This window comes from Felis catus, chromosome D1 (genome assembly GCF_018350175.1).
Source record: "Felis catus isolate Fca126 chromosome D1, F.catus_Fca126_mat1.0, whole genome shotgun sequence".
In the NCBI taxonomy this organism is placed as follows: domain Eukaryota; kingdom Metazoa; phylum Chordata; class Mammalia; order Carnivora; family Felidae; genus Felis; species Felis catus.
The window spans coordinates 1,626,859-1,654,793 of NC_058377.1; the positions used below are offsets into that span (position 1 = coordinate 1,626,859).

Consider the following 27,935-nt stretch of genomic DNA (forward strand, 5'->3'; position numbering starts at 1 on the left):
TATGGAGGCACAAGATCCAGAAGGAGGAAGAGTGCAAAGCAAGCCTGGCCTAGACAGGGTCGGGCTGTTGGCTTTAGGGAAAAAAGTTTCATTTTAATTTTCAAATTCCAAAGTCTAAACGTACTTCGGGTTAAGTTCAAAGTAAATAGTTTCGTATGTGTATTTTTCAAGTCATCCATATGTTCTGAGTGTTCCTTATTAACGAAGATGACAAAGACGTTACTATTACTTCAAAGGCTATAAATTGACAACTTGGAGGATTTCACTCAAATCCTGTTTTTTGAACTTAAACACAAGTGGTCAACATCCTTCAAGTTCAGAAGTTGTGCCACGGAGGAAAGAGTCGGTTAAATTATAAAGATTCAAATGTCTGAAAATCTGAACACTTTACTCATAAATAAACTTGATATTAAAACGTCACTCATGAATGTTAAATCGTAACACTGTTGGTATATGCTCTGTTCTAATAATTCACTGATTCTAGTACTTCGGAGGAGCATTTCAGGAAAATTATCCCGATTTTTAAGACATTTAGGAAAAAAAAAATGTTCTTTGTTGTTAGATCAGGGTTTTACAGAGTCGTACAAGCAATTTCATTAAAAGTCAAGACAGTATTTTCTCCCCGCTCATTAACCAAAAAGCAAACAAACCATAAGAATCTTTATATTTGATTCTCCCTTAAGGAGTCAATACCGAAAGTCACTCATTCCAGTAGAAATGTCCTTATGGAAAAATAATCTATTTACTTCCTCCATTCACACAATGAAATTAGGCATGCTGTTGGGGATATGGCCGGACTGTGAATGTGGACACTTCTCGTGTTACTGGGACGTCGGATGGTTTGAAGAGCAGCATCCAAACAGCCCTGCTCCTGGCCCAAAAGACGCCTTTGATGTGAATTAGAAAGGCTGTCCTTTCCTCAAGAGACTTTATCGCTAACATTTAGAAACTCGTAATAATTAGTAACACAGTGATTGTACCAATGTAACATGGTGCCCTTGAGTTGTGCACCACTCTCCATATCACAAGATGATCATACAACTTCAATATTGGTCTTGATTCTCTCAAAAGGCTCATTTGGAGACCATTAATACATGAACCTTGCCCTTTCAAATAGAGATGGAACTTTTAAACTTTTAAAACTTAAGTCACATTAAGAATATACATACAGTGCTGATTTACACTAATTGATAAAACTATTTAATGGTTAGGAAACAAAACAGCTGGACATAACATATCCAATTCTAAACTTTTCAGATAAAGTATGTGCATAAGACCATGGTACTTTCACAGAAAACCAGAGCTGAAAGCTGGAGAACGCCCAATATCCAGAAATGTATTTATTTGCTGAATCAGAAAATCATCATGCCAGAGGTGAAGCCAACATTCTTCCTAACAGTGCACAGATGAATACATGAGCCGTACTATCAGCAGGCCACACTCCCAAATATTAAGGTTGTTCAGAATCTTTAAAATTCCAAATCCATGACAAGAAAGATCCTCTAAAATTCAAGAATTAAAATTTACAAAAATAAATACCACTCTGACACTCAAGGGACATCTTCACTTTAAGGCCTTTGTCACAAATCTGAATCTTTATTGTTCTGAAATAAATGTTATAAACATAACCCAAAACAAAAACTTGGATACTCAGTCTCAGAAGAGGTGTGGCTCAATGCCCATCACATGTAACAAGAAAACTTCCTTTTAAAAAAAAGGAAAACAAAGTACTAGGAGAAGTCTTTCACATGAAGGAAAATGCAGCCTTTGGATTTCTCCTCTCATCAGCCTGTACACACGTGGGCATCAGAAGGTTTGCATTTTCTCCGCAAGAGCTCTTGCTATGATGTCTGACGGATTTTCTGCCACTCAACAAATTCATCGAGAAGAACAGGCCCTAGAAAGAGAGAGGCATTTGTTAGAATTCAGTGACCTCAGACCTCCCACTACAAACACTCTCCCCGAGTTCTGGTGGTGATGAGGACGGACCCCCGCGTATAAGGTGTGTTTCCTGTCCTGCTGGCTACTTAGTGCCTTTCTTTCTCGGCCTGCTCTTTCCTGATAGAAGAGACTTTCCACAAGGGGTATTTGCTGCAGCTTCCTTCGCAAGGTTGCAATGGCTTCAGAACTCTCCAATAACTAAGTCAAGATTGACTGCTCCCTTTGTCTAAATGCTCACAGCACTGTTATTTCTATTAAGGAATATGGAGAGTGTTCAACATGTTTCTACATTGTCACCAAGAGCATGTAAGCTTGTTGAAGGAGTGGCCATATAAGAGAATTATTTTGTTCAGGTAACAGGACCGAGTATAAATCTAAACACAAAGCAAGTGCCTCATGAACACCTGACCTAAAAACTATACTGAAAAAACATGTGAGGGGCGCCTAGGGGGCTCAGTCAGTGAAGTGGCTGACTTCAGCTCAGGTCATGATCTCACAGTTCAAGAGTTCGAGACCTGTGTTGGGCTCTGTGCCGACAGCTCAGAGCCTGGAGCCTACTTCGGATTCAGTGTCTCCCTCTCTCTCTGCCCTTCCCCCTGCTCATGCTTGCTCGCTCGCTCTCTCAAAAATAAACCTTAAAAGAATTAAAAATAAAAAAACAATAAATAAAAAGACATTCGCATAAAGCAGGGGGTCCACACTCATTTCCTTACAGAAGCCATTCCTTACATGAGCTCACTGTTTTTGTTCGTTGAAAAACAGGGGAAAACTCATGGCCAGAAAAGAGTACGCTGGCCCTATTTTTCTTAAAACACATACCCCTCGATGGTCTTTCTCTCATTTTTTATTGACGTACCTCCCTACGCTAAGAAAATCGGCAGACAGGGACAATCATAAACGGCAACCAAAAAGCACCCTAGCTGGTGGCGTAGCTACAAGCCAGCGAAGTGAGACGCAAGTTGGACAAAGCTATTACTTGGCTTCTGTCACTAATTCCTCACATACTTGAGTCAGATTTTCTGCTTTTTCAAACAAATCTGGAAGCCTTATTTTTATACAAAAATTGTTTTATATGTTGACTCAAAACACGCATGAATATACACATGTGTAGGCCTGCCTGCAAGCTTACTGCTGCTACCAAAGGGCTGTTTCCAAAAATATTACTGAATTTTAGAACATTCCGGGGGGAGAGGTCACAATGTAAACTACAGGCAGAATAAAGTTATCTCTTCTTCAGCATTTTGTATGATCTTCAGGGTCGCAGAAGTCCACATTTCAATTTACTTTTATAGGAATGTATCCTACAGCGTACTTCAAGGATCTGTTTTATGGTATTCTGCCCTTTCCACTGAAGAGTATGGACAGATATCTTAACTTGAACGATTGAAAAATGGTATTTCATCGAGTGTTTACTCAGGCATTTCTGAGGGAACTTATTGTGGCATAATCTGCTATGCCATCAGTGGGCACTATGATTAGCCCTGAAGGTTTTTCTCTTGTACCTGAGGTTTTGCTTTCCTCTATTTAAATCCTGACTGTTCTTTTCTTCCATAGGAAAATGCCAGGGAAGGCAGGAAAGCAGAATTTTAGCTTTTACATGCAGAAATTATCATTTAACCTTAGCTATACTGCTCCATTACATTTCTGAGAAATTGGCAACATTCCACCTGTCAGCACAGACTTTCTAACGTAAGCCCTCCCCCACACCTTCAACATGATTCCATAAGAAAAGTTACCGTCAGCAACTTTAAATTCTTTATGGTAACGCTACACAAACGCGTGTTCCCACGTAACAGTTTCAAGAACTTCATCTTCCTAGGAAAACACGGTTATTATACTTACAAGCACCATCTTCATCGTAGTTACTAAGATCGGCATGGACGGTTCTGCTGAATTCTAACACATTGTACCACTGATCTTTGTTCATGACACGATACTTCGATTGCTGTAGAAGAGGATATAAATATTTGGAATACAGAACAAGCGTTATCTAAGGCTCTGACTTAAATAAATCTAGTTATGCCATCTTTTTGTGATTTGGTCTTTCTTAAAGCACTTAGTCCTCTTTAGTCACTTGGGCTTCTAAGAGAATCCTCAGGGCCATTTACATGTTAACATCATCCAAGCTACTTTTTCTTTATCTTTCCTTCATTTTGGAGAAGTAACAGGAGCAACAAAGGTACCGAACTGATAAAACGCCTGAGTGTCTTCCGTGTAGGCACTTCTATAACCGTCACTGAAATCAAGTCATACAGCGTATCCTACGTACACCAAGTTCCCTCACGCGGCTTCCCAGGAGACTGCTATGCGTGAGATTTAATGTTCCGCCACATCTTGAAGTTGGTGCTTTTGTAGGCAGTGGAAAGAGTACTGGCCTGGGTTCAAACCCCACTTCTGTCACTGAAGTGAGTGGCCTTGGGAACATTACTTAACAACAGAGCCCATTTCTTCATTTGCTGAACAGGGATAAAACCTAATTTGAAACAGTGTCAAACACCCTCCCCATAACCAGCGTTGAAAATACTTCGTCCTCTCAGCTCCCTGTAGAGGTGACTATTTTTAGATTCAGTCCTCTTTATTTTTGCCCCGAACTACTAACAGGAGGAAGACGGATAACATTCATCAAAAACGTCTACTTTACCAGCCTTTCCTAAGCCTACTCTATCAGGCTTAAAGATCTAAGTGTACCTGAAACCCACTCGCTCAAGTCCTGGTCATGACTGCCTCTCAGCAGAAGCTTTCAACAAAATTACTCCGGGGAATTCGCTATGATAATCAGCTTTATGAGAAATCATTTTCAAAGCAAAAAGCAAAAGCATCTGTATTCAAGAAACGGTGAGATCTATACCAAAAAACCTGAAATTGAAAAGGCACAAAAACAGAAAACCAAAGAAAGCAGTGGAAAAAAAAGAACGGTATCTTAAAACCACTGCCGGTAGTAGGTGCTACACTAAACCTGCTAAATGAACACTTTCTTCATAAATTCAGCAGACATTTTAAAGTTGTTATTAGTACATTTAAGTAGTCATTCTCATATCTGTGGGCATAAAATTTTAATTCTAACTATTTAGACTGAACCCAAGTGAAAAGGAAAGTGTTATCACTACACACAACGGGTTCCCTTATGTGGCTATCAGCCTAAGAGCCGGTGATTTACCAAGAAACCTGAAACCTGATTTAGAAGCATTAACATTTGTACACGAGCATCAGTTTTCTGTCAAAAACCCAAGAAACTAATTTTGCGTGAAAAACGTCTTTGCTAAAATTTATTTGAGGGTTCATTTTTTTCATGGGGGGGAGGGGGGCTGCAAGGCTGGAACGAAAGGATCTCCTGTACAGAATATATTAATGAACATGAACTTGTGTCTACAAATGACGACATATGTACACAATTTATCAGAAACTTTTTACTTAAGTTTTTCTTAAAAACACACTATCTAAAAATCCACTTATGTTTCCTCATTTAAAGGTACGTTTTCAGAGTAAGTTTTACAATTAATATTTAATGCTTCCAGACGAGAACAGTGCACATACCTCCAGGTACTGGTAAAACACTGAAAACAGCGGCCATGTCCTTCCAAGCAGCAGGGCGAGCATAGACTTAGCGGTGTCGATATCAAGGCTTCTCTGATCTTTATCCTACAACGGAAGTAAAAAATTTCCCTAAGTGCGGTTCCGAGATGAAAAAAATGTTAAAATTACAAAACATGGAAATTCTACCTACCCTTGCAAAATCAAAGGCATATCTGTAGATATTCTTAAACGAAGAAATATCATTCAACTGTGAGCGCAAAAAGTCAAATTTGTTCTGTAACTTTTCTGTGCAGTCACACCTTAAATTAAAAAAGCCAAATACATTATACAATCCATAAAATTAAATAAAAGCATCATTAGGGGGTCAGAAGAAATGTATTGAGAAGAAAGTGAGTGCATCTATGAAATCAATCTAGGTTTAAAATTCTGCTTCACAAATTTAGAGTTACTAACAAGCATATTGCCTCGTACTGACCAATGGGATAAAAAGGAAAAAAGGAAAATAGGAAAAAAAGAGAAAACCTGGCAACCAATGGAATTCAGTCCAATGACCTTTAAAAAAAAAAAAAAAAAAAAAAAAAAAAAGCTCAATCGAAAGCTCCAGTACAATCATGAGTATGTCTCAAGAAGAGATTCAGAAGATGTGCTTTTACTACATGTAAAGTTAAGAAGATGGCAGAACAGAGGAGATGAAGCAGGCCTCGGTCACAGATTTCACTGGAAATTCTCAGGCACAGCTTGGTGACAGGGATTAGCCATGAGTGGTTTTGAAAGTTCAGGCTATAACACAGAGAAAATTAACACATTGTATTAGTGCTTCTGTCATAAACTCAGATTCCTACGTTTTCAGTGACTAAGCACCAAGGCAATCAATCAGTGGCAGCGCCTGACTTCAAATAAGGTACAGATGCCAAGGAAGGAAACCAGTTAAAGGCTCAAAGAGACGCTCTCCCACGGGCTGACACAAGTTCCACTGCTCAGCAAGAACCAGGTCACCACACCGTGAGCTCCGGTCAAGCCACACTCACCACGCACACTGACCACAGCTATGTGTCAGCACAGATCACTGCCTCTACTCGACGTGGTGCTCCCTCCAACAGGCTGACGAAGCCTCACTCACCAAAACCTAACTGCCAGGTTGCCATCTCTGAGCATACACCTGACTCCCTTTCATCACATGGGCCGTGCCATCTACCGTGACCCACAGTATTCCTCCCAGAACGGACTTAGTTCTCATCATGTACCAGAGATATCTAGCACCCAAATTGAACTAAGACCTTGACTATTCTAAACCCACAATGTGACAGGTGACTCCTAACTTTATTAAGGTGTAAATGTTTTGGATAATTTTCTAATGTTGATTAAACCTTGCGTTCCTAGAATAAGCCAAACTGAGTAACGTTTGTTACCGGTTTCATACACTCCTAGATTTTCTGGCTATTTTCGTAAGTGAGACTTGCTGGTAAATCTCATTCCTTCACACTCTCTTCACTAATTTTGATAACAAGCTCATGGCATAGGCCTTAGAAAAATGAAATTATAATTATTACTTTTTTTTCTCTTTTCTGAAAAAGTTTACTGAACACTGGAATTAGCATTTGGCCAAAATCAGCTGAAAAGCCATCTGGGTCTTTTCACTGAGGTGAGGTATTTTCTATTCTGTATTATTATTTATTTTTGCTTTCTGTTTTTCTTTTTTTAATTTTTTTCACTTTTTTTTTTAATGTTTATTTATTTTTGAGACAGAGACAGAATGCGAGTGGGTTAGGGGCAGAGAGAGAGGGAGACACAGAAGCAGAAGCAGACTCCAGGCTCTGAGCTGTCAGCACAGAGCCCGACGCAGGGCTCACACTCATGAGCTGTGAGATCAGGACCTGAGCCAAAATCAGACGCTCAACCGACTGAGCCACCCAGGCGCCCCGCTTTCTGCTTTTCTTAATCATCTTGGCAGAATTTCTTAATTATTTCAACTACAGGTTTGCTTTCCCTTTTACTCTAAACATCTTTTTTTTTTAATTTTTTTTAATCTTTACTTATTTTTTGAGAGAGAGCACGCGCCAGTGAGCACGCAAGCTGGGGAGCGGCAGAGAGAGGCGGAGACACAGAATGTGAAGCAGGCTCCAGGCTCCGAGCTGTCAGCATGACAGACCCTGACATGGGGCTTGAACCCGCGAGCCGTGAGATCATGACCTGAGCTGATGCCGGACACTCAACCAACTGAGACACCCAGGCGCCCCCGTTTCTCTTCTAATGTAACATTCAAAGCTACAGATTTTCCTCTAAGTACAATTAAAGCTTCAGCCCAGTTCTGATAAATATTATTGCTTTGATTATTCACTTGTAAATGATGCCTTGACAAGATGGTTTCAGAGGACTGGTAGAGATAAAAGTCTTAGTAGAACAGGTTTAACAGACACTAAGAAGAGAGCAATCAGAGAAAATAAAGGTGACCCTTGAACAACAAGGGTTTGCACTGTGTGGGTCGACTTATATGGGGATATATTTTTTTTCGATACATACAGTATAGTGCTGTAAATATATTTTCTTGATAGTTTTCTTAAGAACATTTCTTTCCTCTAGCTTACCGTACTGTAAGAACAGAGTATATAATACATTTAACGTACAAAATACGCTATTTGACTGTTTATGTCATGGGAAAGGCTTCCAATCAACAGTAGATTATTAAGTTTTGGGGAAGTCAAGAGTTACACGCAGATGTCTGACTGTGAAGGAAGTCCCATGCCTGCCAGCAGTGAGGAGGGCTTCCTGCCCTCTCCTGCTGAGGTGGTGTTGGTGGCAGCCAGCTAAAACAGAAGGTTTAAATAAGGTCCAGAGTCGGGGCGCCTGGGTAGCTCAGTCGGTTGGGCGTCCGACTCTTGGTTTGATCTCACGGTTCATGGGATCAAGCCCCACATCAGGCTCTGCACTGACAACACAGAGCCTGCCTGGGATTCTCTCCCTCTCTCTCTGCCTCTCTCCCCACTCTGAAAATAAACAAAGAAAAAATAAGATCCAGAATTTTATAACATAATACTCAAAATTTCCAGGTTTCAATAAAAATTAACACGTTGTTCAAAGGTCAAGTGTACAGCCAAATGCTTTCAAAGAATCTGGTTCCAAAAGGGAGCAGAGGAAATCGACACTAAATAGTGTGGGAAGGGGACAGAAGGTTCGTTTGTTTTTTTTTTTTAGTAGACAAATACCTTCTGCTTCCAGGATGATGAAGTCAATGTACTTTTCATCCATGTCTCCTGCTCATTCCACTAAATGCCAGAGACGACATACACAAAACAAACACAAGACTGAAAGAACTCTGAGATTCTCAGGAACAATACAGTGGGGCGCTTCCTGGGTTTTCTTTTGCATTTTCTCCACCAGATCTGGAGATGAAGGAGTCAGCAAACCAGAAATGCCAATGGTGTAGACAGAAACCAAAAACTCGCTCTCCCTCCAGCAGAAATTGAGCAGCCTAGCACGAAAGCAAGCTTAGAAAAGATACTCTTCTCCATTCAAACAGCACAGAAGAAGCCCGCTCAGTGCCCACAGCTGCCAGCAGACTGAAGGAGGACCGCATGGCCCACCCACCCCAGGATGGACGTAGACGCCCCCCTTCCACCTCCTGCACCGTCAGTGGGAACCACATACAACAAGGACTTCAGCTCCGCTCCCAGCAAGGGGTAAGGAGTAGCGCCCTGGGCCATCAAAGGGTGCCTGGGAGGAGGCGGGGCTACACCATCACGCTCACCCAGCAGTGTCACCCGTGTCACCCAGAAATTCTTTGTGGAGGCCTCCTGGGGGCGGGACCTCTCCTGTCTGCTTACAACGATGAAGAATCCCCTCCTCCTGATGAGGTGGTGACAGAAAGCTAGTGAAAATGAAGGTTTAAATAAGATCCAGAGTTTCATAACATAATACTCAGTATTTCCAAGTTCCGATAAAAAAGCACTTCTCATACCAACAACCAAGATGGCAAGCAGAATGTAAAAAGAGGGCCAATACCTGCAAATATTGAAATCACCAAGATGTGTTTAAAATTATCTGATGCAGATTTTAAAGCAGCTATGATGAAAATGGTTCAATGAGCAATTATGGACCCAATAAAACAAGCCTTGAAAATGTAGCAAGTCTCAGCAAAGAAACAGTGAGTCTAGGAAAAGAAATCTAACAAAAAAGAACCAAGTGGAAAAGTCTCAATTGTAAAATACAGGGCAGACTTAAACCTTAATGTACTAATAATTATACTAAATGTTAAGTAGCCTGTACCAATTAGAACACAGAGATTAACAGAGCAGGTCAAAAAAACCCATGAAACCAAAGTGACCCAACCATATGCTATCTGGAAGAAATGGACTTCAAACACAACATAGGCAGACTGAAAGTAAAAGACAAAAACAAACATATTCTGGAAACAGTAACCAAAATAAAGGAGAAGCAGCTTCATCAATATGAGCTAATGTAGACTTCCAAGTGGAGAAAATGATCAGAACATAGAAGAATATTATGAAATGATAACAGGTCAATCCACTGAAAATATGTAACGATTAGTTTTGTTTGTTTCAGAGAGGGAGAGAGAGTGCGTGAGCACGTGCAACCAGGGAGAAGGGCAGAGGAAGAGAGAGACAGAGAGAATCTAGCTGACAGTGTGGAGCCTGACACGGGGCTCCATCCCACAACTGTGAGATCATGACGTGAGCTGAAACCGAGAGTCGGACAGGCGCCCCACAAGATGCAACACTTCTAAAAGTGTTTGCACCAAGCAACAGAACTGCAAAGTGAAGCAAAAACTTGAGAAGTAAAAGGAGAAATAAACAAATATGCAATTATTGTTAGAGATTTCAACACTCCTCTGTTGAAACACTTCCTCAGGAACCGACAGAACAACAAGACACTACATCAGGAAAGAATTCAACACCACCAACCAACAAGATCCACTTGGCACTAACAGAACATGCCACTCAGTGACAACAAAATATGTATTCTTTTCGAGTGTCTGTACAACAGAACCCAAGAGACCACAGCCTGAGCCATTGAGAAAATGCTGACAAATATAATAGAACTGAAATCATGCAGGATATGTTCTCTGACTACAATGAAACCAAACTAGAATTAACAGGAAGATAAAAGCAAAATCTCCAAACACTTAGAAACTAAACAAACTCCTAAGCAATCCATGGGTGAGAACAAGTCTCAATGGAAACCAAAAAAAAAAAAAAAAAAAAATACTGAACTCAATGAAAATAAAAACGCAACTCAAATTTTGTGAGACCCAAAGCAGTGCTGAGGGGGAAATTCACAGAACTAAATGCAAATATTATGAGAGAAAAAATCTCAATCAATAATCTAACCTCCTATCTTCAGAAACTAGAAAAAGAAGAGCAAAATAAGCCTCAAGCAAGCAGGAGAAAGTAAGAGCAGAAATCAGTAAAATTGAAAACAGAAAAATGAGACAGGAAAATCAATGAAACAAAGCGCTGATTCTTTGGAAAAAGAAAGTCAGTAAAAATGACAAGTCCCTAGCAAGAATAACAAAGAGAAAAACTGAAGACAAAAATTATCAATATCAGGAATGAAACAAAAGATACCATTACAGACCTGTAGACATGAAAAGGATATAAATATGGCCACTTAGACAAAATAGACCCATTCTTTGAAAAACAAAAACTACTGTAACACACACAGTATGAAATAATTTGATACAACGATCTGAAATAAATAGTAATTTGAGGAGCCCTGTAACTATTAAAAAATCGAATTCAAAAATCCCAAAAATTCTGAAAAAGAAACCTGTAGGTTCAGATGGTTTCACAGGAAAATTCCACCAATCTCTGAAGACCAATTCTATGTTCTACCTTGCAAAAGATAAATTCTAAGGAAAAATTTCCTAATTCCTTTTATAAAGCCAGATTTACCTTGACACCAAAACCGATTAAAGGCAGTATCAAAAATTTTTTTTTTCACAAGAAAAAAAATTTTACTATGATGATGGATGTTAATTAGACTTATTGTGGTAATCATTTCCCAAAATACATACATATTGAATCGTTACGTTGTACACCCAAAACGAACAATGTTATGTCTATTATATCCTCAGATAAATAAGAAAACAAAAACAAAAACAGACCAATATCCCTCATGAATCCTTAACAAATATTAACAAAAAGAATTCAGCACCATATAAAAATAATTATACACCAAGTGGGATATATTCCAGGTATGCAAACTGATTCAGTATTCAAAACCAATCAATGGAACCACAGTGTTAACACTCTAAAAGAAAAACTACATGATTAGATGTTTTAATACAGAAAAAGCACTTAAAATATTTAACATCAACTCGTGTAAACTCACAGAAAAACACAAACAGAGGGCAACTCCCTCAACTTGATAAAGAGCATCTACAAACAACCCACAGCTAGGGAGCAAAGGAATGGGTGTCCACTCTCACCAGGCTTATTCAGCACAATGGTAGAAGTTCCAGCTGATGCAATACGTCAAGAAAAGGAAATAAAAGACATGCAAGAGCGGAAAAGAAATAAGATGGTCCCTATTTTGTGTTATAATCATAGGACATGACTGTCTATGTAGACAACCCAAGGAAGACACACATACACACACACTCAGAATAAGTGAGTTCAGCAAGGTCACAGGATACAAGACAACCACACAAAAATCAATTGTATTGCTACATATTAGTAACTAATACATTGATATTAGAATTAAAAATAAACGGCTCAAAATAAAAACAAAATATTCACATGTAATTCTAACACAACATGTACAGAATCTGTATGCTGAAAACTACACACAATGAAAGAAATCAAACACCAAAAAGAGACACATAGCTATCTTGCATGTATTCAGACCCTCAAAACAGTGGTCAATCCTCCCCAAATTCACTATGTAGTTTAACCAAAATCTCAGTAAGATGTTTTGCAGATAAAAAGATCATCCTAAAATTTTTGGAAGAGCTAAAACAATTTTGAAGAGAGATCAATCAGTCTTTGTGGTTTCAAGATTCTGTATACAGCAGCACCGCGTGGTACTGGCAGAGGCTTAAGGCACAGATCGACAGAACAGAGAGCCCAGAGACAGACCTACGCACAGGCGTGTCCAACCGATACCGGACAAGGCGCAAAAGCAATTCAAGGGAGGAAAAGACCTTTTTCAAAACATGAACTATGGAGTAAGTGGACAGCTGTAGGCAAGGAATAAACCAAAACCTGTCTCTCACCTTTAAGGAAATTAACTCAAAATGGATCACTGATTTAAACGTAAAATATAAAAACATAAACCCTTCCAGAAAAAAAACCGAAAGGTAAAATTCTCCGGATCTAGGGAAAGAATTCTTGGATTTGACATCAAAAGCACAATTCATAGAAGGAAAAACTCACCAAGTGAACTCCATCAAAATTAAAAGTTTTGCTCTGCCCAAGTTATAAGAAGCAAAAACACAAGCTACAGAGTGGGAGAAAATACCTGCAGTCCACATACTTGATGAAGGGCTTATATCTAAAAAATTCAGGAAACTCAACAGTTTAAAAAATTATCCACTATGTCCCTTATCTTCTTGCCTATTTTCCTCAGCTACTGTAGGTCACTGATTCTATACCCACCTCCTTCGTAACTCATCCATTGATTTTTAAATCTTTAATGTTTTTCACTTTCATAGATTTAATTATGCATGGGAAATCTGATCATCTGAGGCTGTTCTTTACTCTTTAAACATAGTAGTTATTTTATGCTGAGATTCAGATAATTCAAAATACTAGTCTTAAAGAGTCTAATTCTGAAATTTAAGATGTTCCCCAATATGCTTAGTAATTTATGATTGTTAAAAACTGAACCTTTTTCTGCAGAAATTGAGGCTTCTGTTTAAAACGCATTCCTGTACAGAAGAATCACTTCCACCATATACATGAAAACACTACTTACCTGGGACATTTGTAAAATACATTTTTGGCTTGTGTCATACAAATAATGCATTCCAGCTTTGAATCTGCATGATGAAGAATTTCTGGTAAGAACTCTCTTGGAAATAAGCCCTTCACCGTATGCAGAACCAAGCCCAAGCAATCACATCTCCACCTACTAGCTATGTGTGACATCAGTGACTTAATACGAGTTTTTGATCTGATTCTCACCCTACTCAGGCATTGCCATTTTGTCTCCTATTCAGAATATGCACCACAAGTTAATGGCCAGACGCTAGGTGACTAGAAACAGGTAGTAACCTTAAGGTTAAGTGTCAGATCTACATGTCCCTATGGTATCACCATCTCTCATTTCTGGCCTCTGATTATTTTCCTTAATTTACAGTGAAGTCCAGGCATGCTTTTTAAAATATATACATTTTTATATTTTATCCTGCATTTAAGTGTTTTACATGACAAATGGCTTCTTTGCACATTTTATCTGCCATATGGCCAGAAAAGGAAATCAAAATTTGGATAGGTTAACCACCCAATTTGTCTGGGGCCTAGTTCCTATGTATGAATGAGGGCACAATATATTTCACGCAGAAACAAGATTCTTACTATTTATTAAAAATGTATTATTTACTATTTCATTAAGTGGATTTATCAGCGCAAGCATTCTTCGTTATGCGAAAAATAAAGGTTTAATGGCACTGAAAACGCAGTTAACTACTACCAGAAGGATATGCAAAAGGAACAAATTCTCAGATTACATGTGCCTGTGATGCTGTGTGGAAATCTGGGTGTCTTCAGGCCCTCCAGCGTCATGAGGTGGTAAGTTCAGAGGGCACTGCATTTTAAGCAGCCAGTTACATGTACGATCTTCTTCGTGATGATCCATCCTAAGAGGCCTCATCTTCTAAATCTTTGTGGCTTCCTGAAGAAGCGTTTTGCACATTATTTTTTAATGATGTGATTCACATTTTCACACAGACTCTCCCTTAGAACCTTAATACACCTGAGATTCAGGAAGATATACGATAAAGGCACTTCCCAGCATTCAGGCCTTCCTCTCACGACCACCAGGGTTTAAAATCTTTCTTCAGGGCCTGGCGTGCACAAGCGCCCCACAATTATTTGTTAAACAGAAGTAGGAATACGAAAAATAAGCCACAAAGTATATCTTTATTTAATTACAGAAAGTTTCAAAATCCCTCCCTGGGAAAGGTTAGCAGGAAATTGGAGTTCAAACAAGATTATCAAGTCTGTGAGCAGTGACTTACAAGTTACCAAGGAGAAAAGAATCCAAATAAAATGACAACCTTTTGCAAATAACACTCCCCAGGGACAAAGAGCACAATGTCATTTAGGGTGGGCTCTCAGTAAGCTTAAGACGGACACGAGGTGAAGAACAAAGTTCCAAGTGACACGGAGAGACACCCCGAAACAGTGCACCTTCTCCGTTTCCACACACGTGGTTTCAGGAAGCTACTTAATCCTTCAGCCTCGGTTTCCTCATTTTTAAAATGACAACAATAGACAACCATGAGATTGAGAACACACAAGTTCGATGTTTACAACAGTTCCCAGTGTGAGATGCTCCTTTTGAAGGAAATGGCTTAAAAATCACCTCAAAAAAAATCACACTGTTGTCTCTGTCCCAACTATCCCACACCATTGCTCATCGTCTACCTAAATCTGGAGCAGAGAAAGAATCTAACTGGACAAAGAACAAGTAACGTTTTCTTGGAGAAGAGTAAAACCACCACCACCACCACCTTGCACATCACTGGTCTCAGAGAGACTGAACAGACCTCGCAAAACCAGTGAACACATCACAATTCTTACATTTAACCTGGCCCCAAATAGACTCAGCAATTGATAACGTCCACACCTCATAACTTGCGAGGTTTAGAAAGAGCATTTCCCCTGAAGTAAAAAGAAACGCATACTTAACTAGTGTATCACGGAAAGCAAGGGACGGTTTTTTGAAGAACAACTAAATAAAACCCCACAGATTTTACAGAACGCTGGCACAACAGGACACCATTCTCCAGGCCACGGAGGTGAGAACGAGTGGAGACGGGTTTATTTTATTTTATTTTTTTTTCAACGTTTGTTTATTTTTGGGACAGAGAGAGACAGAGCATGAACGGGGGAGGGGCAGAGAGAGAGGGAGACACAGAATCGGAAACAGGCTCCAGGCTCTGAGCCATCAGCCCAGAGCCTGACGCGGGGCTCGAACTCACGGACCGCGAGATTGTGACCTGGCTGAAGTCGGACGCTTAACCAACTGCGCCACCCAGGCGCCCCTGGAGACGGGTTTAAATTTCAACATTAGGACTTGGACATTAATTTCGTGAGTATTGTAAACATCTGATTAACAAGGAAGGCTTTTACATTTCTGCTTCATTAAAGCCCTCTAAAATGAGAAGAAATCACCATCCATGTATTAGCTCTAAGTGAGGTCCTCTTCCTTAATTAGTAAGGTGCTGTGGCACCCCGATCTGTAACAGGAAGACTTTTATCCACAAAGTTCCGTATTCAGAACTCTCTGTGAATGAGGTCTATTGACCAGAACAAAACAGCACACCCTGGGGATGTCTGGAAATGCGGATGGGGAATTAAAAATCGTCAAGATGAATGTCGGGGAGAGCGGAGGGGAAGAATGCTAACGGCAACTAGCAGTTGGCCCCAAAGGCTAAGTGAGCGGCAGTCACACACCGCACGCCCCAGAGCACCCCGTCCCCGCGGGAAAATCGGACAGACGCTCCCCAACTCTCCCCCTAAATAAGGTCAGGCCAGACCACCGCCTTCACTCCTCAAGTCCAGGGCCGAGAACGGAGACCAGAAGGCGCACAGCTCGTCACCTACCGACGGGCAGCTGCGTACTTCCATTCCAGTCAGACGCTATCCTGACGGTTTTCTCTCGATCGCGACCAAGGACAGTGTTCTCCACCAGCATGGTTTTCCGCCCTCGCCCCAACCCCACTCCCAGCGGGCAAGTGTGAGGAGAGCTCTCCGCCGCAGCCAGCAAAAACGAGAAGTACCCGCGCCCTCTGGCACCCACAGCCACAAGGAAGAGGGAGGTCCGCGCGCCACAGCCTGCGCCTCCCGGGGCGGGGGAGGGGCCTGCTGTGGTCACGAGAGGAGGCGATCCCGGAGGAGCGTACAACTGCTCGAGCGACGGCTCCCTGCGGACCTCCGACACAGGGACCTGGAACGCGGGGCGAAGCTCTCTCCGCCGGCCGGCTGGCTCAGGCCCTCCGTCGTGGAGCCGTTACCCCACCCCCCGGGACGCGGCCCCGTTCGGCCAATGTTCTTTCCTTCGCACGTGCTCTCCTTTCGCCGGCTCTGCTCACAATCTCCTCTTCAGAAAGAACACGTTCCTAGATCCCGAACCGTCGTCATCCTAATCGCTCTTCAAGGTCCATTTCAGGGACCCCATTCGAAGACTCTCCCGTCTACTCGGCCGACACTCATCTCACCCCCAGCTGTGCTTCCACAGGACGTCGTACTTTCACTCTAGCGCCTGTCCCCTCCGACCTGGCTTCCGCCACAGTATTTCCACGCCGCCCCGGCCCTCTCAGCATGTTACCCAAGGGCAGGGGCCACGTCTCCAGCTTCCCTGTGATCAGCACTTAAGAGGCACAGTAGCTTACACAACATAAGTGTTGACCATGAATGACTATCAAATCCAATCCAATCTGAGGAGAAATTTGGCTGTTACTACACAACGACACAGAGATGGCAATGGCGCCCTCCGAAACCTACAAAATGGCCGTGCCAGTCTACTTATGTACCAACTCATACCCACAGATTCTCTCACACAAAAAAGGCGATCCAGTTATGAAAAGCAGGCATCAACAGCCTTCACATAAATGAACGTACAAGTATTGTGAATGCTGATCAACACTATATAATTACAGATTTTAACTACTCATGGCTATCACCTTCTACTACCTTTGACCACGGTGTATGTTTTAACTACCACACTGTCTCTACTCCTTAGCAGAGCTCTAAGGGTTAAAATTAACTAACTTGAAACAATTGATAACTATATTAAGATGATATAAGGGACCACGAAATAACTATGCCCAGATTAAATCAAATCATAAAAATACTAAAAAATCTAGAAAGGGAATCGAGTCTGTGAAGGTTTACATTTTATGATTGTAAGTCAACATAAAACCAAACATACTAAGGCAACTATAAAATAAAAAATTAAGACTTACATATGTTCTTCGGTCTCTCAGTTTAAATTTTAAACTACTGTATTCCTCAGCAAGTTTTGTATAAGGAAATTCAGGGAGTAATAAAGACTTAGCTAATTGATAAAAGATACTTGGTATTTCACATAGCAATCTAGATGAGGGGGGAAAAACACAACTCTTTTCTCTCCCAGTCAACAGGGCTTGCCTGACTTGAGCAGCTCCAAGGCCCTACAACACAGACAGGGCTCTAGGCAGACAGGCAAGAGAGCATAAAGGAGTGAAACGGAAACCTCTAGGTCAACTTTAAGTGTTAAATCATTGCTTCCATTTTGTGCACCTTGTGAACTTCCTAGAGAGAAGAATAAAACTGAATAAACTAATAAAACTGAAGTTCAAGGGTTAAATCCACTTCTATTCTTGTACCCAAAGCCAGATGCTAGTTATTCAAGAATAATTATTAGAAACGCTTTGTATTTAAAAGTTTCTGTTATACAAAGTCTCTTTATGTTCTATCAAGTTATGCGGACACATGATGAGAAAATTTTTGGTTTTAAAATACACAAACTGAGTATTCAAAACAAGCAATATACAAAAAATACAGCAGGAGTAGTACAAAAAGCAGTTATAGTGCCAACTAAAATGTCTTACAATGAATAAGCCATGTTATAACTGACGAAAATTTCAATAAAACAGACTAAGCTACATGAAAACCAGTTTATATTCTTTGCATACTCCTCCGTATTTTATATTCATAAAAATATTTTATATTTTATCTTTCTCTAAAAAGCTAATTGCAGGTTGGATATTTCCAAGAATTTCAGAATCAACATCATTTTAATTGGTAGGTTATGACACCTAGATGAATGACAGAGTTCACACTTGGTTGTAAACACCATGATTCAAAGTTAGTTAACAGTCTTGCATTTTATAAAGAACGCTAACATACATACAGAAACGTGACGCAAACAAAGCACAGTATGCTAGACTGGTGATGAGGGAATTTAAATTCCAGGTCCTAGCTCTGCCAGTAAGTAGCTACATAAACCTAGGCGAACATTTTCTTTACCTTGGAGTCTGATTCCTCCTCTCCTATAAGTAATTGAAATGACAGGTTTGATTTTATATTCTATCTTAGAAATTATAATTTGGTTCATATAAGCAAAGGTTTTGCCTAAAATATACATAAGATAGCTATATGTTAAGGCTGGTTAAAAAGGAGAATTACAAAACATTAGATGCTGAAAATTCAAATATAAAAATTTAAGTTCCATATGAACACTTGAAAAAAATAACCAAGGTATTCTGAAATGTAAGGACAGGCAAACAAGTAATAAAAAATAGTTAAATGTGTTAATAAAAGCATAACCACAATAGGAAACCACATGGCTAATTAACCTCCAGTTTTTGGCTCAAAAATATCATCAATTAATGCTTCCTCTATTTTAGAATGTTGATCATTAGTAACATCCTGCATGAACATTAGGAACATGACATAATTTAAAAATAACACATAATTACTAACTGATTCTGCAACTAAGCACACTTTACTCTGGAAAGTCAAGATCAAATTGTTATCAAGAAGCAATTCTGTAACTTACAGAAGAATTCAAAGGCAGCCTCAGTAAGTAACCAGAACTTGGCTGAAGGCTGCAGGTGAGCCATATAAGCTTTCTACTTTTGTTCTTTATAAGATTAATTTGGCAAAAAAGAAACAACAAAAGTGCCATGTAACTCTACCTTCGGATTTCTTTTCAAAATAAAGCATAAAACTGAAGAGGCCCCAGAACTTGGGGCAGCTCAAAGAACAAACTCCTTCCGTGGCAGAACTCTGTATTCAGAGAAGGAAACTGCTCATTGCTCAATCTGTGAGTAAGTAACTTTGATCGCAGACCTCTAATTCACCCACGAAGAGTCAATAATTTTAATATGACTGTACTAAGGTTCTCAGAGAATAGGAAAGATGGGGTAACTGTTCATTTTGCCAAGACCACAATATAAATTTTATCAAACCCTAACTGATTGTCACAGATCAAACCAATGTGAGTATTTTAAGGTGAAACCTTACTTCTAAAAATTATGAAGCATATAATATCAATTAAGATCTTCAAATAGGCCATCAAATTTGTTTTTTAAAAAAATGTCTTACTGTAATGAAGTCATCCCCTTTAACCATTCTTCCTTGGTAAAAAATCCCATGCTTTCAGCCTCCAATTTCCACGCTAAAACTAACATAATAATCTGGAAAGAACAGAACATAAAGGATAGGGGAAAAGTCAGCACAGAGATAATCATGTCTATATTTTATCATGGAGAGCATTTTTATACAACTATTTCCATCCTTCAACTATTAAAGAGTATAACCTCTGGAATTATTAACTCTGAAGAAGTGGGCCAATTTCTTAAAAGTAAGAAGTTCTAACAGTTTCTGAAGGTGGAATCTCTCTCACTCTATCACAAATGACATTTGTATTAAGAAAGAGAACAGTGCCCAACTTAAATTGATTAAAAATACCTTAAATGAAAATCTACAGTATAAAACATGAAGAAACAAAATCTTGATATAAGATTAAAGTGTCCCAATTTTTAGACATTTATAAATATGCTATATCCCACTTGTATTCCATTCTACTTAGAAATAAAACATACATTTTCAGGTTCAACACCAATGTCTTCACAAAATTTTTCCATTCCTTCTGGCCCTACAACTTCATCAGGACCTTCAAAGACAAAAATAATTTATATATTTTATTGTTATAATTTAATACCAACATAAAACACAAGCCATTGTACTAAAGGCATCTATGAATACACCATAACTTTTATAAATAACTAAATTTGAATTTTGATATATCTTTGATAAAGTGTTAAATATCGGCTATACGATTTAAAATGTAAAACTTCTGAAATATTCTTGAAACACCACATTACAAAACGAAATTAAGGAAAGAAAAAATATCAATCACTTGTCTGTATAGTAACTTGAACCTATCAATTAAAAAATCATTCATGAGAGCCTATCTGAACAAAATATTTGGTAATGCATAAATATAAAGAAATATAAGAAATTCTACTTCAACATGTAGGCCCAACCCATTACTCAAGACAGTAAGCAAAGAACACCTGTTTTCTTACTAAAACAGAAGGTCATTTATTACCCTTTTGAAATACAACCGAATAAAATTTAATACTTTAAAAAGATACACATATTATGAAGATAACGACTTAAAGAAACTATTTTCCTGATCATCTTGGTTCTAAAATAGCAAAGCATTAGTTCCACTACCTTAAGATTGAAACAAAAGTTTAATTCCTCACTTAGCTTATGTCTACCATTTGTCCAAAACTTAATGATACTTAGCTTGTTTCTTATTTTTCTCCCTCTATAACACTAAATATAAATCAATACACCAATTCTCCCACTTTTTTATGTTATCAGATTCCCAAAAGATAGTGATTTACATCACTGCTGGGCCTCTTTGTGAGAGATTACAAACAACAAAATTTGTTGTAAGATTACAACAAATTTGTGACAGCACGGATGGACCTTGAGAGCATTATGCTGTAATTGAAGGAGGTCAAAGACAAATAACATATGATGTCACTTACTTGTGAAATCTACAAACAAGCAAAAACAAGGGCCCCAAACTCGTAGATACAGAGGTGAGAGGCAGGGGTTGGGGGGGGGGCAAAATGGATGAAGGTGGTCAAAAGGAACAAACGTCTAGTTATAAAGCAGGTAAATCCTGGGGATGTGACGTACAGCCAGTCTGATGACTGCAATCACTACTACCATACTGTATATTGGAAAGCTCCTACGACAGTAGGTCTTAAAGTGCTCATCATGAGAGAAAATGTATAACCCTGTGTGGGTAGAGATGTCAACTAGACTTATTGTGATCATTCTGCAGTATATACATATATCAAATTGTTACACTGTACATCTGAAACTGTCCTTTGTTATAAAAAGATCGAACCATTTAAAGCAATTACGAAATACGATAGAAATATGCTATTTCTGATTTTTGAAAAGTCTTGAAATATTATTGTTAAAGTGACCCAAAAAACCCTTGTTTTCCTTTCTTAAGAACTTATAAAAATATTCCAGCTTTATAAATCACAAGCCAGACCACAGCTACTGGGGGGGCGGGGGGGGGGGTACTTTACACCCACCATCATTCGTTCGCAAGTACAACATGAAATCCACGCTCCACAGTTTGCCCTAACAGAAGAATGCAGCCGTCCAGTCTGTGTGCCAATATAGTCCTGCAGCTTCAGACGAGATCCAGGCTGCTAAGAGGACGTTAAAACATGGTCTGAAACCAAAATGCTTAATTTTTTGGTTTAAATAAGTACTGCACTTATTTATGCAGTGAGGTGTTAAAAGGTGAAAGGGTGGTAATTATAGGACTTTCACTTCCCAATATATATTTGGAGAAGTTTTTTAATGAGAATGTGTTAATTATTGTAATTTTAGAAGCATACATATACAATAAAGCTGTTAAAAAAATATAACTGAGTATGTTCCCCTACATGTGGTTTGGTTGAAAGTAAGTCAGGTAAAAAATTCAGTGGAAGAAAACAAAGGTTTTTTTAAGCCAAAACAAGAATGCAGTATCAATTTTTCTTATGAAAAAAAAAAACTGACTTGACCTCAGAGCAGCCATCATCAGAAATCAAAAGACAAAGCTGAAGAGCTGTTATCAAGAAATATCAGTCACTATCATGAAACAGTCTCCCTAGAAACTGGGGAATTGACCAGTGGTTAAAATTTGATGAGATTCAAATTAAATTATGTCATAAGGAGATATATACGACATACACAAGACCTTTCTGTAAATGTTCAGTGTCTTTCCCAAAGCAATGCAAATAATAACAAATTTGAATCTAAAGCAAGGTCAATACTAATATTCTTTTCCCAGACCACATAATGTTAGTTTTACTTTCTCAAATATACTCTTCCAATAAATCTATTCTGGGGCTGAATTTAACTCTCAGGCAAAAAAATAGGTTTCCATTCAACTTAAGAAGCTTTGGAAATTATTTAGAATCTATCAGAATTATTTAGGGGTGCCTGAGTGGCTCAGTCGGTTAAGTGTCCAACTTCGGCTCAGGTCATGATCTCATGGCTCATGAGTTCGAGCCCCACGTCGGGCTCTGTGCTGACAGCTCAGAGCCTACAGCCTGCTTCGGATTCTGTGTCTCCCTCTCTCTCTGCCCCTCCCCAGCTCGCACTCTGTCTCTCTCTCTCAAAAAAAACCAAACATAATAAAAAAAAAAAAAAAGAACTTATTAGATTTATAATTTTATTAGAACTAAGCAATTCTATCCTCTTTTGGGTTCTCTGTAAGATTTAAAAAGTGCCCTTTTACTTTCCACACTTTTGTTCAATAACAGGCCCCACGTATTAACGAATCCTTGCAAATGTAAGATCACTCAAGAGGAGAGGTGTTGTGCAAGAGCAAAACTATCAGGCTCACCACACGTCACCTATGATATTATATTAACCAGATTAGTGGTAAAATAGTTTTTAAACTAAAACAAAAAATCAAATTTTTTTTATAACCATAAAATGTTCCTAGAGATGTGCAGAGTACAAAACCATGCCAGTCATAGCAGACACTCAGGAATAAAAATTGTGCTCAGTGAAACACACCTTCCCCATGAGCTATACAGGAGCTATGCTATTAATTCTGGAACAGTACTGTTAAAACACAGCCAGTCCACCTAATACCGTAATGCTATTACTCCTTTAACAACGTTTTACACGTATGAGTTCTGACTCATTCCAGGTATTGTGCTACGTGCTTTACGTGCATTATTCCCAGTCTCCATTTTAATAAGGGACACCCCCATTTTAAGACAGAACACCTACTGTTGATTTGGCAAATAACTGGTTCCTCCTGGTCAGTTAGGTCTCCACCCAGAGTAATGTCTAGAGAGGCCTTCCCTATCACCTTATTTGAAAGTCATCCAAACTTTCTAACTTTGTGTCCCTACACCACACCGTATTTTAACATTTATAACCCTCCACAATCTCTACTTATCTTGCTTACTTACCTATTTACTGTCTTCCCCACTAGAAGTCAAGTCCCCCAAGGGTAGGGATCTTGTCTAACTTGTTCCCTACTGTGTCCCCAGCACTGATCAGTGCCTGACACACAGTAAATGCTCAGGAAACATTTACTGAATGAATTGTTCCATACATAAGATAAATTGCCTTCAAGTGCATTTACTAATATTTCTTTGTAGAAGGAAAATGAGTTGCCATGTACATACTGAAAACAGAAATGACAAGACAGTAGTCATTAAAAGCATAAGCTCTGCAAGAGAATGACCTAAAGCTGAATCCTCGCTCTTGTCACCGTATGATCCTGGGCCAATTATTTAATCTCAACCTCGGTTTTCTCATCTCTAAAAAGAGGTAACACTGCCTACCTGACAAAATGATTGTAAGGATACATTATATAATTATGATTTTTGAAATACACAGAGCAATTATTATGCTGGCTACTACAAAAATGCTAGCATAGCAAATAAATGTTTAGCTAATTAGAATCTCATGCTACCCACCAAAGTCCCAAGGAGAGGTAATACAAATGAGCAGAAATGAAAAAAAAATGCACTAATTTTATGGTATCTTAAGGTGTCTTTTTACAAGTGAAATAAGATGAGGGGCTTTTTGATTCTATATCATAAATTCCAGTAAAACCGGCACTTGGAATAATGGGTCACCATGTTAAATGGAGGTCAGTAAGAAATGAATTCCTTTCATTTAATTTGGGTTAGACATTGTCTTGGGATGCCAGTAATAGCAGTTTTTCTGGTCTAGAAAGAATCTGTCCTGTTACTAAACAATTTTTAAATTATACTTTGGGGATCCAGCGGATTCAAGTTACACCAATGGTCTTACCTTCCATACTGTTAGCCTAGGGTTACACTTCAAGTTCAGAGTATACTTTAGACCTTAACGGATTAGCACGAAACGTAAGAGTGACTCCATCTACACTATTCTATGTTAGACACTGAGAATCAGAGTTAAAAAAGGAGGAGGGGGAAGCTATAAAATCATGAATTCTAGAAGACCAAAACCTAGATTCTAAGGGAAAAAAATATCTTTATACATACTTATAAAAAAGTTAGTAATAAATGGGAAGTGTTCTTGTTCACACATTTGCTGAACACCAAAGTCTCCTCCCTGGCTTTGGCTTTCACCCTTAAGCTCCAGCCCTACCATGGGCCCAGAGCTTTAAGCCCACTACCTGCAGGGTTCAGTTTAAGTCACAGCTCCTGCAGAAGCTTTTCCTGACACCACGAGGCTGGGCTCTATGGGTTCTATCGTCCTCTGAACTATCGCAGTGCATCTTCCCAACACAGCATTTATCACACTGTATCACACCAGTGTTTCCGTTCGTAGGGATTACTGCACTGCTGGCAGAAATGATGGGCTAAACAGCAATTATCAAAGGGCAAATGTGCTGTGCCATGACATATCCGCATTTCAAATCTTTTACTACGTTTCCAAAAAGTTTCAGAAAAATATCAGTTTGGGTTCAGAAAATTGTCAACAGAATATGCAAAAGAACAATAAGAACTACATGAAGTGTATAATGTTTTATTACATAGTTTTTCAGAATATCAACTCTCCTTTAGCTAATGGACTTAAACCAATAAATGCACCTGTTCACAAATGGAATTAATAGTGAATCTCACCCCTCCCACTAGCACATACTAAATTGCATATTTAAAGAAAAAGCATCCTGACATAGCACCAAATTCTTAGCCTACACATAATTCTCAGTCTTGACCTTGATCCCAGGTCACAGCACTAACACAAAGCAGGCCTGCAATAAATAATCGTTAAATGAATAAACCAAAACACTTTTTAAAGCACGTGACTGATATCTTCTTATATTAATTTCATTACCTGCATACTCATAAAACCAAGCCAGGCACTTCTTGCTTGAAAAATGTTCCTCTCCACTTATTAGTCTAGCAGGGGGTTGGGATCTGCAATAGCTTAGAAAACACACAAATACCTAAGAATTTTATCAAGTCTCAACTTTCAGTGAAAAGCTAAGTGCAACATGAACTACTTCAATTCAAACTAAACAAAGTGTTTTGTTTTGTTTACAGCTGGTATTATAGGAAAAAATGGGAGTTGTATTTGCAATTGGAAATTGGAAACAGTAGTCTATATGTAAAATTTTCTTGCTAACAAAGCCGGAAATGCTACTTTGCTCACTATCAAAGTCCAATAACATCAACTAAAGTCATTTCCCCAGATTTGAAGTGAGCATGTGGAAGTTCGACCTAATGTTCTGGATACAGGACTAAGCTGGGCAAGTATAAATCTTCAGAGCGGTGAAAATTATATTTCTGTAAAATAGACAAACATTCGAAAACAAAATCTTACAAAGTAGATTTTGATACTTAATGAATCAATTATTTTTTAAAAATTACATATTAACAGTTGTTGATCATCTGCGAAACTTAAATGGATGATTGAAGATAAAAGACGAGTTAGGACCCAAGAGTATAATTAAATTCCACACATTAAAAACAAAATTGTACAAATAAAAAGATAATAATCGTACAAATAATTGAGCCAAAGCTATTTAACGCCAAAGTCCGTACGTTCCATAAAATCATTAAAACTTGGGAAGCTCAAAATCGGCCTTTAGGGTTTAATGAACTGCAGAGGACCTTTCCCGGAGGAGCTCAAACAGTGACACCTGCACGAGGACCTAGAAACGCCGCGCCTTCGGCGGCTGAGTCATCTAACAATGGAGGCCCGCATGGAAAACTGGAGGTTGACAGAGCGAAGCGGCCCCTGGGCTGTAACACCACGGCTCGGCTCTGAGCGTGCTCGGTGTAAATAACTGTGCCACGTTACGCACGGAGGACGGCCACACGTGGGAGCAGTAAAAGCTAACGTGTCTGCTTCATACAGACGGGCTGGCGGCGCAGCCCCGGCCAGTTCTGGGGCGAGGCACCGGGAGGCCCGGGAGGGTCGGGAGGCCGTGTCACCGCGCACCGGCTCTTCTGCTAACCGCAGTGAGACGGGAAAACTTCCGTCAACGACAAAAAGGAAGAGGAGCCTAGGTTACGTACCTCCCGCCGTAAGCAGACGCCTCTGCAAGGAGACAGCTCTGCCATCATGTCTACAAGGCTGACTACCGTCTCCTCTCAATGGCAGCAAGTGAAGTCGTTCCCTCGCGGGCCCGCCGGCGACACAGCCGGCCACCCGAGGAGCAGATGCGGGACCACTCCCCTGTCACACCTAGCCTGCAGACCGAGCAGCACACCTCGCCGCTGGGCCGCCTCAAGGACACGCCGCAGCGAGATCAAAGAGCCGTGATTACAGCTCAGCTCTCCCTTCTCCTTCTTTCTCGGGGGGGGAGGGAGGGGGCACCGGGTAAAATAAGGACCAGATTGTTAACGATCACGTCGACCGCGAACAGCGTCCTCAATGCCCGGAAACAGAAGCGCGAGCGGGGCCTTCCCGACGCCGCGCACACGGACTTGGCGCAGGTGGAGCCACCAGACTTCCAGAAAGCCGGCTTCCTGCTGGGACCTTCCGGCACCGGCCGCTGCGAAGACTCGGCGTGCAGCTCCCCCTCCCAGCCCGGGCGGCGGGCAGCGCCGGGCCGCTCCCCTCCTCACCCCCTCCCCTTCAAAGAAATTCCAGAGGCGACCCTTCCGCCGGTCTGCACTCCCGTCCAGGTCTAGAAGGGCGCGAGGCAGGGGCACGGCCCCGGGCGCCGGAGCGCCCACACGGAGCCCGAGCCCGAGGCGCAGCCCGCGGTGTCGGCGGGGGCTCACCCCCGGGCGCCGGACAGCCGCTCACGGGGGAACGCGGGAGGCTGAGGGCGGGGTGGGGGGGAACGTGATACCTGGAGATTTTACACTTCTTGAGGCCTCCGTCTTCCGCCACTGCCGCTGCCACCCCAGGGGATTTTCTCTTCTTCTTCACCGGCATCTTCCGCCCTCCCCGGCGGGGCGGCCAGGGGAGCCGGGGAAGGGGGTCGCTGTCCGCCGGGGACGCCTCACTGCCGGCACCCGGGTCCCAGGGACAGCAGCAGGCGCAGGAGCGGGGCCGCCAGCCCGCCCCAGCGCGGCCCAGCGCGGCCGCAGCCCGCCCCCAGGTCCCCTCCTGGTCCTCCGCGCGGGGCCGGGGGCGCTCCTGGCCGGGGGGCACCGCGGCTCGCTCCCTCCGGGACGACAGAACCCGGACAGCGCGGCACCGCCACCACTCACACACTCGGAAGGCAGGAGGCTCGCTCTGACCCGGACGCGACCGCCCAGAGCCGGAAGTGACGCGAGCGCAGCGCTG

At 40.6% G+C, this 27,935-nt stretch overlaps 1 protein-coding gene across 4 annotated transcripts; it reads right to left on the reverse strand.

Annotated features, from left to right (window-relative positions):
• Window positions 1-1,327: 1,327 nt before the first annotated feature.
• Window positions 1,328-27,856, reverse strand: DCUN1D5 (defective in cullin neddylation 1 domain containing 5). Of its 4 annotated transcripts, XM_023239045.2 has the most exons (8): window positions 27,496-27,856; window positions 25,527-25,618; window positions 20,249-20,319; window positions 19,749-19,840; window positions 5,666-5,774; window positions 5,476-5,580; window positions 3,784-3,886; window positions 1,328-1,897 (listed from the first exon to the last, which is right to left on the reverse strand). In XM_023239045.2, exons 1-8 carry the CDS (start codon window positions 27,579-27,581, stop codon window positions 1,842-1,844), a joined length of 714 nt encoding a protein of 237 aa, XP_023094813.1. In that variant the 5' UTR covers window positions 27,582-27,856; the 3' UTR covers window positions 1,328-1,841. The 4 variants fall into 4 exon arrangements, with proteins under 4 accessions (XP_023094813.1, XP_023094814.1, XP_023094815.1 ...); XM_023239046.2 differs by lacking the exon at window positions 25,527-25,618 and having other exon boundaries at window positions 27,496-27,633; XM_045038208.1 differs by lacking the exons at window positions 19,749-19,840; window positions 27,496-27,856 and having other exon boundaries at window positions 1,563-1,897; window positions 25,527-25,596.
• Between the last annotated feature and the right edge of the window lie 79 nt (window positions 27,857-27,935).